Source organism: Coenobita brevimanus, chromosome 65 (assembly GCF_032717465.1).
Source record: "Coenobita brevimanus isolate Jiangsu-jjx chromosome 65, ASM3271746v2, whole genome shotgun sequence".
In the NCBI taxonomy this organism is placed as follows: Eukaryota; Metazoa; Arthropoda; class Malacostraca; order Decapoda; family Coenobitidae; genus Coenobita; species Coenobita brevimanus.
In genome coordinates, this window is record NC_137018.1 from 54,251,369 (window position 1) to 54,263,679 (window position 12,311).

General features: G+C 40.5%; 1 protein-coding gene across 1 annotated transcript in view; it reads left to right on the forward strand.

Moving 5' to 3' along the window:
* LOC145405064 (thioester-containing protein 1 allele R1-like) overlaps positions 1-12,311 on the forward strand; it is a 74,157-nt gene that overhangs the window by 33,333 nt on the left and 28,513 nt on the right. The window contains exons 3-8 of the mRNA XM_080276567.1: positions 6,103-6,295; positions 7,081-7,305; positions 7,707-7,957; positions 8,688-8,846; positions 9,413-9,584; positions 10,048-10,329. Of these exons, the coding sequence (XP_080132693.1) occupies positions 6,103-6,295; positions 7,081-7,305; positions 7,707-7,957; positions 8,688-8,846; positions 9,413-9,584; positions 10,048-10,329 (1,282 nt within the window). The remainder of the gene's footprint in view (positions 1-6,102; positions 6,296-7,080; positions 7,306-7,706; positions 7,958-8,687; positions 8,847-9,412; positions 9,585-10,047; positions 10,330-12,311) is intronic.

The window sequence follows — 12,311 nt, forward strand, 5'->3', positions numbered from 1 at the left end:
TACCTCCATACAGGCGAAGTACGAATGGGAAAGGGTTGTGTGTGAGGAAAGTAATGAGGATGAAAAGGAATGTTATCTGCAGTCTTTTGGTATCGTCCTGAATAATATAAGTGCATTCGTAGCCAGCAACAAAGGAGTTACGGATCCAGCCTGTGTGAGGTCACCTAGTTCCCATTGAGTGTGTGGGAGGCAGTGAGGGCTTGTGTGTGTGACCTTTCAGGATGTGTTTCCACAGGGCAGTAGGCAGCAGGTGGTGTGGGCCGCAGATGGTGTGGGCCGCAGACCTCACATTCCCCAACCCCAGTGACATCGTATCCCTCCTAGTTTCGCTTCCTCGAGACGGTTTTATTCAGATTAGAAGTCTAGAAGGTATATGTATGGGGAATGGTGTTACTATAGCTTTCACAACTTCCTTGTAGAAGAGGCGTGTTTACTAAGATGAATGAAGTCGTGTAACGTAGCAATAATTCAGTTCATTGTTTATCTCTTTATGTCATGGTGATATTTGTCTAATGTTTCCTGTTTGGTACATTTTTTCGTGTCTTTTTTGTTTTGTTTTTTTAATACTCTGTGAACTAGCTGCTGATTTTGCATTGGGATGTATGGTTTAATTAGCTGTTCATTTTGTAATTTGAGAGGTGTGGCTTAGTTTCATATCTTTAGACTCTGACCTCTCTGTATTCGGTTAATGGCCAGCTGGTAAGATTGGAGGGTCGATCTGATTTGTAACCAAGGAGACTCGTTCCTACCTCAGCCAAGGTTCATTGAATTTCATGTACCCGCGACTTAGTATTCATGTTGTGAGACTGGGCCAGTTCCATCAGGTGAAAATAAACGGACTATAATGCGGTTATGACTTTAGCTTCCTGTATATACGATCAGGAAATACTGGGAACGTTTTTTATAGTGTCGCTATGCATGGTTTCTCCGGAGCAAGAACGCTGGTGGCTACGGAATAGAAAGTTACACACACACACACACACACACAATGTTCGTCAAATCAGAGACCGGAAAAAGTGTACTCATTCGAAACTGCAAAGATGATTACACTTTCAAAAAAAAAAAAAAAAAAAAAATCACTTTTGTGTCTCTAATCCACCAACCAACGTCATAATACCAGCTTTCCAGAGCAGTCCTATCCTCTAATTACGTATTCTTTTATTCTTTTTCTGTGTGTGTGTGTGTGTGTGTGTGTGTGTGTGTGTGTGTGTGTGTGTGTGTGTGTGTGTGTGTGTGTGTGTGTGTGTGTGTGTGCAGTATATGGCACATGGTGACGGTCATATGTGTTATATTGTGTGTAATGAATATTTTATGGTAATATTTCAATAACTATGGGTACCATGTGTTTGCTAGTGTTAATAAAATAATATGATAGTTTCCTGTCCCACTAAAACTTAGAGCTTTTTGGCGTGGATCTATGTTCGTATGTCTGTGTCTGTCTGTGTATATGTCCACCCATTATCTCTGTATCTGTTTATCTACCTCCCTTTTTGCCTCTATCTGTTTATCTATCTATCTATTTATCTATCTATCTATCTGTACCTACCCCGACGTTGTATCCGGTGAGGTGTGGCCGCGACAGAAGGACCTCCATGCATTATCAGTCCTAATTCAGTAACACCCTTTCTTCCCTCGACACACCTCCCTCCTGTTGCTGACGATAAAGAGATCAGAATTACGTGAGAGTGGTGTTAAATCAGGGACGTCAGCAGGTGGGCGGAGTGAGTCAGATGTGGGTGTGGTTCTCAGGGCGACATAGATTTCCCGCCACCGCCCTCAAAACACGCCCGCACCCACGTCTGTATTCTTTAACCCGCTTAGTTCGATGACGTCTTTTAGTTTATTCTTGTGTAAAATACATGTAAAATATGTACAATGAATGTAAAATGTGTAAAATAAGCGAAATAATCGGTACGTAGTTTCCAGTGTCGCTTGAAATTCAACCCAAATTATGATAATTTGTGATTTATTTCCGTTTATTTGTTTTCCATACTCAAACACCCCCTAATCTGCTCATAGGGTGTACTCGTATTCTCTTGCGGTGAGGATTCTGGCCGATACATCTTCCTTACCGGTTTATTCTGCACCGTGACTGTATTCTTGTGTGTTAGTCATGCAATCTGTGTCGACGCTAAGAAGATATAAGAAGCAAAAAGGAGGATATTAATGGGAAAATAAATCGTCAAGGAAGAGGTACTAGGAAGCCTCTTTACCCGACGACAATACGAGATATGCAACCTCTCGTGCCCATGAAAGGTGTTTGGTGCTTTTTTTCTAAGAGGATGTAGTGATTGTGTGTGAGTGAGGTTGAGGTGGGGAGATGGAGGAGGAGACCGAGGATGAGACGGAGGGATGGAATAGAGAGTTGTGTAAGAGCGGAGGAGTAAGCTGGGGAGGGAGCAGCGAAATGGCAGAGGACAGGGCAATATGGAGGCTGTTTGTGGCAACCCTTTACCGGAGGCGCGTGGTTGTAGATAGATAGATAGATTGATAGATAGACAGACAGACAGACAGATACTAAGAGCAATTACAAAGGCCATAACACGTCAGGAGTGATGGCAATTAATAGAATCACAGGAGAGGTGAACCCAGCGATTACCGTGATGGCGGAAGTAATGGTAATGATGTTAGCGTTTTTGTTTTGCCTTCTTTCAGACTCGCGCTAACGGCTCTCACGGTTTCACTTTCCGCTACCTTACTTCTTCGTCAATTTTTGCATGTCGATTGCCGGAACGAATTGCCCTCATAAACTCCGCCACTACGAGAGGTGTATTCAGATTGAAGAAAATCGTGAGGTGTGATTAGAAAACTGTAGATTGTAATCATGTTCACGACGAGAATTAATTTTATCAATTCAGCCAGATATAAACAGATATGGAAATAGATGCTACAGTATCAGCATAGACGAAACTTTATTTTTTTCATGATTCCGATATCAACTAAAATCGTCTAGAGTTAGTCAGAGTTTAATAAATTAGTCGTCAGCGGTCGTTAATTGATTTCACAAGATAAGGCTGTTTCTGCCAGGAAGACCCATATATATCTTTTAATTGTGCATCCTTGCGTTTGTAGACAGAATCGATGTTGATAGCCAACTGAGATAAAGTAGCAAATGTTAACAGTTCACTCGGAGTCGGTTCATACCTTCGTGACTAACTCACAGTCAGCAAGTACAAGCATATCTCCTTATTGACACCTTTTCCCAATGCCTGGCCAGCATGAGGAGGGATAATTTTGCCTATCCCCTCTACTCTCCGTGAAGAGGGTCGGTCCTCCAGGGCACCAGTTACAGACTGGCCGTAAAAGACAAGGAACGCAACACTAGTATGTGACAAGATAATCATTTCTTTGCACCTGGTAAAATGATGCGATCAAGTAAGATATTTTTTTTTTTTTACATTAAACAGTTGATGCTTATTGTCTGGTTCCCCATCTTTCTCTGCCACTGTTTCAGAAAAAATGAGTGACTGTTTAGGCTCCAGTGGATGGCTACCGAAGCGAGAAATTAGAATGACAGTAGATTTAAAAAAAAAAATTGAAAACTGAAAGATACAGCGAAAACTAATCTCACCTGTTTGAAAATGGCGTTAGAGTACAGGTGAAATTTTTACTCGTTATTCATTAAGCTAGCAAATTCTGCCTAGTTATAATTGATGACATACAGTTAACCTTTTCCAATCCAGAGACATCTTTTTTTTTTAATTTGTTTTTAGCTGACTTCATATTATTTTCACCTTAGCAAAACTTTCCTCGCAGTGAAAGATATTAGTTAAGGCTGTATCTATTTCTTCCGTTCTAAAAGTCTTTCCAAAGTCAAGTAGGATGGTAATAGAAAAAAAAAAAGGGAAAACCATTTGAAGAGAGGCCTTGCCTAACGCCGAATCCTGTGAAGGTTTGGAGTGGCCATGAAGGAAAAATAAGTGAATCTAGGCCTCTTCTCTGCCCAGCATTCCTAAACGCCACCTTGCCTTATGTATGTTATGTTTTATCCACCTTTTATTTATATATTTTATTATTAAGCATGTGTCTTGTCATTTAGCCTTACGTGTACGAGTGTTAGCCTACCATCCCATTGCCTCTACTTCACACTTAGGGCCTATCCGTCACATCTCTAGCGTATCATACCACAGATAAATATTTGAAGACAGAGATTGTATACGAAGATTAGTCTAGGAATATGAGCCACAAGAGGGGAATGAGAAATGTAAGAGTTGAGGCATTATGAGAACTTTCGTCTCTGAGGGTACATCCACTTGTCAACTAAGCCTTCTACCGTAAATCCATTCGTAAATAAAAGCAAAGAAGTAACAAAAACTCCCATGCGGATGTGACAGCTATATTGTTTCTTTTTTTTTTCCCTTTTTAAGGAGAGAGAGAGAGAGAGAGAGAGAGAGAGAGAGAGAGAGAGATCCCCTCACTTGTGACACAGCCACCGAGAAAAGTAATCGTGCCGGAACCTTTGCTTATCCGAAATTATTGCCCTAGTGATCTTTTCATGTCCTCTTATTTTCCGCCATTTCTCCCTGACTGCCTGTATTTCAGCGTTGGAGCTCCAAGTCTTTTACGTCGTGTTTTCCCGCCAAAAATCCCTGGTGTTACACGTTTACTTGGAAAAATCTGTCTATTATAGCCAGACGCCTTAATCCTGTAAGTGGTGGCCACAAACAAATCGTCCCCATGTCGCCTTGTCTCTTGCCATTTCGCTGCCCTTCCCCCAACTTTACCCCCCTTGGAAAATAATGCCGATATTTAAGCCGCCGTGGAGGGTTAGCCGATTAAATGTATGGATGTAATTAAAATCAAAGAAATTGTACCTAAGATTGTCATTTAGAGTTATCCTGGGACAACTTGGATCTTTAATGGGGACAGGTAAAGTTTGTGCTAATGGGATATCAGTGATTTTTTTTTTAATATGTGTTCGTGGTAAGAGATAGAATAGAGATCGTATTATTGATGATGAAAGTATGTTTTCTTTCAGGAAAACTATGTGTACGAGTTATCAAGCGTATTCAAAGCTTCATCGACAGCTTCAGAACTGGATATAACTAAATAAATCACCAGAAACATTTTGATAAAATACAATTGACAAAAAAAAGAAAAAAAGAATCTCTTTCTCTCTTTCTCGTGCGAGCGATGTGATGAGGTTAATGGCCATAAAACGGTACTTTTCATTCAAGGGGATCTTCGCTCCACTTAATTTAGGCGACGGTGGTTAACGCTTCTTGGTTCTTCAGCCGCTTGAGAGAGAGAGAGAGAGAGAGAGAGAGAGGGTGGAAACCGAGAAATAAGGCTTGCTCGGCTGGATTTAGGACATTATTAGGATCTGATTAGCCCATTTTGTCTCGTGTAAGTAAAGATGTTTTTGCTCTTACATCCTAAAGTGTTTCTCAGTCATTTTAATGATTGACAGCATGCCAGCACACACAATATAGTGACTTAACCAGGTCTTCACAAATGGGTGGCCTACAAGGTACTGCAGGGCCAAGAGTCGCCTAAGTTAACCATGGGGGAGCCAAGGGAGCACGGGACCCCCAGTCAGACTCTTGGCACTGGGCTCCCTTTTGAAATTCTGGATCAAGTGAACATATTGTACTTACATATAAGCCCACTGCCCGGACTCCCCCCTCCCCCCTGGATACAGACCATCTGACTGCAACCATCAAGATGTTCAAAACTTTTGAGATCATCCTCTGTGTTTGGGCGTTGTGAAAATGTCAGATAATTAATTGTAACTTATCCCAGGAAGCACATTTTAGTCAAAGGACAAGTTGGGCATTAAGTATGGGTCTTCACCAGTCATTCTAATTTTTCCCTCAGACGCTCCATCTCTTCTTGTTCGTAGTCATCCTTCTGGATCGATCTTTCATTGTTTTGGTAATTGTAGACATTATTAAAATAGAAATTCTTCCCGAGACTCCGCTTACTTTCAGTTCATTATTTACGTGTGCGTTGCTCTCTCCGTCATGGCGGCTCATCCAAGTTGACGTCATGTCAAACGCTCTGTTTACTATTAGCTGAACTTCATATTTTGTTAAACGCACGGACATTTAATTTTTTACATAAGTTGGCTATTATCATTGCATACCTCATCACTGATTACAGGACGTACAGCGTGGTGGCGCCGCGTGTACTGAGGCCCAACAGTGATTACCAGGTGGCGGTGTCGACCCACGGCACCAAAGGAGTGGTTAAGTTCAACATTGAAGTCGGAGGTCAGCAGGACTCGGGTGGGGTCATCCTAAACCGACAAGTGGCAGACCTTGAACCAGACTCAACACAGGTCCTCAAGTTCCCGGTAAGTACCGTTTTAAGGTTCAACTCTCGTCTCCATGTTTAATCTAACCCCATTTAAGCCATCACACCCTGCCTTACCCAACCTAACCCATGTTCTGTACTGCAGTACACCACAGTTCAGTCCCACACATGTCAAAAAAAAAAAAAACACACCAGATGCAATATACAGGATGGTAAAAAAAAAAAAAAAAAAAAAAAAAAAAAAAACGGTAACTAGCATTTTTAATGGAACAAAGCTGACAAGACACCATATCAGGATAACAAATGTATGTTCATAGCTATGGTCAGTTGGTCACCACATTCCCGTTACTGTTTCAGGCAGCTGCAAAAAAAAAAAAAAAAAAAAAGATAAAACATTTTGCATATGTTTTAAAGTTTTTTTTTTGTTTTTTTTTAGCACCATGTATATATAATACACCTCAGTTCAGCCCCATTCCTCTCAGAAACTTAATTATATATATATATATACTGTATATATCTATATATATATATATATATATATATATATATATATATATATATATATATATATATATATATATATATATATGTAATCATTAAATTTTTGACAGGAATGGGGCTAAAATGAGATGTATTTTACACGGTGATTCAAAAAAATATTAACAATATATAATTATATAATACACCTTGCAATTGAAACCTACTCCTGTTAAAGCAAAATTATAGTATACCTCACAGTTCACATAACACTGTTGATTACTGATATGGCTGTAATGGGGAAAAGGTAACAAAATGCACTTTAATCGACTGATGTTTCCTCAACAGATTGGAGAGCTTGGTCCGGGGCGATACAACCTCTCTGTGTCAGGATTTGGTGGCCTGACGTTCACCAACACCACCAGCCTTGAATACATCCACAAGTCGTACTCCGTGTTCATCCAGACTGATAAGACCATATACAAACCCGGGGATACCCTTCGATTCCGTGTTGTGGTGGTTAATCCTCACCTCCGTCCATCGGTCACTGGAGCCATCGATGTTTATGTCACGGTCAGGATCTGTTAGTCAAATGATTCCATGCTCAGTTTTAATGAATTCCCATATTGAGGTTGGCCATGATTAAGCTGGTGTTTTGTGAGACTGGAAGTACATGTAAAACCAAATGGTAAAACCAGCTGATTACTTCCCAACTGTTGGTGGAAACTGGTGGAAAGAAAGAAATATAAGATGTTTAATAGAATTTACAACAGTGAATGTATCAGCTTAGACTTTGACTCGGTTTACTTGCCGCTGAGTTTCATGCCTAGATATATGATTATCGTGTGGTTAGTTAGCAAGCTTATAATCATATTTCTGTTATATTGTAGTACTTCCCATGATCAGTGGCAGCCAGCCAACTGCAACCAAAGATTCTCAAAAATAAAAATTAATAAATGGTTGCTATTTGTCAGGATGGTGGTGGTCATCGTGTTCGAGAGTGGAAGCGAGTGTTCACCAACCACGGAGTGTGGTCGGGTGAAGTGGAGCTTGCAGAGGAACCAGTATTAGGCAACTGGAATATCAGTGTAAATGTGCTGGACCAGATCACCTCAAGACATGTCCAGGTGGCATACTATATCCTGCCCAAGTATGAAGTCATTGTGGAGCTTCCAGAGTATGCCACCTTTGACCAGGGTGCCATCACTGCTACTGTCACGGCAAAGTAATGTATCAAGTTTAGTAATCATTAGCGTAGGAATGTGGTTAAATTGTTTTTTATATACAGTAGTATGGAAAAGTGGATCAAAAGACTGGTGAATCCATCTGTAGCCAGACATCATAATCCCGTAAGGGGTGGTCGTATGTATTTGAGTTAGTTGTTTTATGATGAGGGGCATTAACCCTCCACCAACACACTTGTTGACACATAGGGAAAACATATGGGTTGGTTATATGGTTACCACCCAGCATTGTTAATGGTTTCCTGGCTTACAAGAAGTCATTACGTCTGTCACTTAACGTAGAGCCACCTTAAAAGGACAAAAGTGTAATAAAAAGTGACAGGAAAGATGGGATAAATAGGAAGAGAGGAGGGCAGGCGCAGAAGGAGAATGATAAAGGTGGAAGAAGTAAGTGGCACTACATCAAGTGAGTGGATGATGGTCACCATCACCTACCACCTACTGGTGAATCCTTTTGCATATTGTAAGCCTGGAGATTTTTTGCTACCTTTGGGATCACTTTATTCCTTTCTCATCATGAGGAATTCTTTTTATTTTGTCTTCTGCCATATCTTTCAGTAGCCTAACAATTTGCTGGTGGCTATTTTTATTATTTAGTATTTTTATTTTTGTCATTTTTCTCTTTCTTTGCATTCTGAACCCTACCTCATCACATTCTTAGGTGAGAAAATAAAAGTGATGATGATGATAATTATAATGCATTATCTTCAGATACACGTATGGACGGCCAGTGAAGGGTGAGGTGACACTGCAGGTAACTCCCACATACAGGTATGGTTACCTCCAGGCTCCTTACGATGACCCTATCAGAGTGGTGAAGCAGCTGCGTGGCAAAACTGATATCACAATAGATTTGAAGGGTGATGCCAGGTAAGTGCTTATCTTTACTATGTAGAGTTTTGGCTCATACTGGGAAATACAGTACCTTGTATTGGTAATGTATCATCTGTTGTCACACTTGTCCACAAATAAACTTTGTCATTAAATATGGATTGATTGTGTGAGGACAGATTGCCAAGTAGAGGTTTTGATAAATTGGATATTCAGATCTGGGGGGATGTACTGAACTTTTGAATGAATAGTCATGGGGTTAGGAGTGAGAGTATCATTGCCTTTGTCTAGCAACAACTATACAAGGAGAGATATGGTGAGAGGCCCAAGTGATGGTGAACTACGGTTCAGTATGCAGTTGGTAATGTGTCATGAACCGTTTAAAGCAGGCCGTGTTGCCTTTGCAAGGGTCATAGTAAAAAGCTAGTACCATATACATGACCTAATGAAAGAGTTATTACATTCACTACACTGATAATTCATCTCTCTCCTTTACCTCCATCTTGTATTTCATTTTTAACACGGCTCACCCTCTTCCATTGTATTCTTCTTCAGCATTCCAAGTCCTCTGTCACTGGTAATTCTTTGTTTTTCCTTAATTTCAGATTAAAAGGAGACTATGCCCGAGAACTTGAGGTAACTGCTTACGTTCAAGAAGAACTGACAGGCCGAGTGCAGAATGCCACGTCTCATGTCACCGTCTACCGCTACCCATATACAATGACTCTCATCCGCACTTCAGACAGTTTTAAACCTGGACTTAGTTACACATCCTTTGTGAGTCAGGTTTTGCATTGTATTTTCTCCATTTTTTACTTGTCATGAACTACTGTATAATATTACTGATATTGCCAGAGTAAACTGAAAAGAAGTTTCATTATTACCCTCTGGATGAAGCAGATGTAGTATAAAACTGTAAGTTATATATATTTTCAGCCAATTTAGCATCACTGTACAGTATAATTGTACTAGTAATTTCCATAATAACTGGGAATGGTTAACCCCATCACTGTGCTGACATTTTTTATTTATTGTAGCTAACTTGAAACCACTATACTTTATACAGCTTGGGGAGAGAGTTTTTAAAGGGGTTAATAGAGACTGTTCCTAATCTCATCACTGCAGATGGTCACTCCAAGGCTTGACCATATTATTTGAAGGAAGCAGAAGTAAAATAACGATACAATACCATACAGGTATTAGATTGAAGGAGTTAATAAGAACACTTTGTACCCTACAGTTGAAAGTATCCTACCAAGATGACACCCCAGTGACATCTGGTGAGGTTACTGTGCGCCACTCCTTCTCCCGTGACCCTGACAGCTTTACCGAGGTGGTTCATACCATCCCTCCATCAGGTGTGATCACCCTGGTGTTCTCACCGCCTTTGGATGACGATGTTGTCAGCCTGGCCCTGGAGGCACGCTACCTGGATCTGACGCAGTGGCTCGGAGATATCGTCAGAGCTCAGAGCCCCAGCAACTCTTTCGTTCAGGTCACCCTTCTGACACAGAAACCAAAGGTTAGTCAAACCCTGTTATAGCCTTAGTCAAGGGCTTGTCAGCGTAGTTTTCCTTTACGGTATTTCACAAAGTATCAAGAATAGATGTTTTGACCTTGTTTGACCTATCTTCGTTAAGTTTACCATTCCATTATGGTATTTCATAAAGCATCTTAAATTAATGGTTTTGTTATTGACTACTTTTCCTTATTATGCTGTTCAATTTATTTTTCATTTTGCTATCATCTGCAGTAGAACCATGCATAATGCATGTGATATAAATGACCATTTGTTGTCCCTGAGAAATTAGGATTTGATTCCACAGTGAGAGTGTCACCGTGCTGTTTTCATAATAATGCAACCATATTTTCACAGTGAAATATGCCCAAATATATTTCTTTGTGTGCCAGTTTTCAGAAACTGGAGCTTGCTACCCATTTGGTTGGGAAAGCATTTAATAGGTACTGACATGGTAGTACTGTAACTCATAAATGGTTTTGACTCCTGTTATATTTTTCATTTTTTGTTTGGCTTGAACGATATGTAAACATTAAATAAAACTAATAAAAATGATACTGAGTAATAACCTAATCAAGTTGGTCAAACTTTACACGTTACCCTCACCCGATTTTCGACTTTTCGTTAACATTTTCTAGTAGAACTGGTCATTCAAAAAATCTTTTCTTCTATGAAATTTCTCTCGCAAATTGATAATAAACGAGTTACTTCCACCAATCACAATCACAGACGAGCGCGCGCTCTGTCCGCTCACCCGCTCACATTTGAAAGTTTGTCCCCGAAGACCAAACTTTACACAGTTCTACCAGCAAGAAGATAAAACTGTAGGCTTTGTGCGATTGCATGGTGTTTTACCTTCAACAGAAACTAAGTACCCAAATCAAGGCAAAAGTCTCATTTTACGTGAGGATCAGACTGTTGCACTGTCGCCCGCCACCAGTTGCCGTTTACAGCTACAGACGGCTCTTCAGATGCAGACGAGGAACTGTAAACTGCTAGGTAAATGCATTATTTCTTATTTACACTCGGTTAGGTTAGGTTAGATGAGGTTTGGTTAATGTCATGGGGGCTCTGAGGGGCGAAGCCCCCCAGTTAGGAAGCACGGCCAGGGTTGGGGGGTCTTGAGGGCGAAGCCCCCCAGTTAGGAAACACGAACTCCCTAAGAAGCTTAAAATTATTTTCTTCCGAAGGATTTTAGTGTTTTTCATTTGATTTTGATAACAGTTCCAGTAGGAAATCACTCGCTTTTGCGTTTTTCCCCCACCCAACACCCCGGTTTCCCACAGGTCCCCCAGTATTCCTGGGGGAGGGGGAAGAACCGCAAAAAATTACATTTCAAGTGATAACAAACATCCAACCTGAGTGTTTTCGGTTGTTTTTGGTGTGATTTTTGTTAATTTGGACCGGTCCTTTCCACCGGAAGTCGCTAGTGGCGTTCAACAAAAACTAGCGACTTGCGATAGAAACGAAGGTCAAAATCGATCGAATCACACCAAAAACAACAGGAAACACTCAGGTTGGATGAAAAAATCGGATGAGGGCAACGTGTAAAAATGAGGAGTACGTGTAAAGTTTGGTCTTCTTCTGGGACAAACTTTCAAATGTGAGCGGGTGAGCGGACAGAGCGCGCGTTCGTCTGTGATTGTGATTGGTGGAAGTAAATCGCGTGTAACTCGTTTATTATCAATTTGCGAGAGAAATGTCATAGAAGAAAAGATTCTTGGAATGACCAGTTCTACTAGAAAATGTTAACGAAAATCGGATGAGGGTAACGTGTAAAAATTGACCATCAAGTTAACTGATTCCACTAATTCAGTACCGGTATATTTAACATAAAGGTTTCTTGTATTGAAATGTGTGTGGGCTCAGTTGCTTTTTATGGAGAATTTTATTTTCTCAGAGGATTCACATTGCTACTAGGTCATAACTGCCAGTGGTCATGCCAATAAAGCTTTTGTGCATCTTGTGAAAAATAGCAAGTTTTT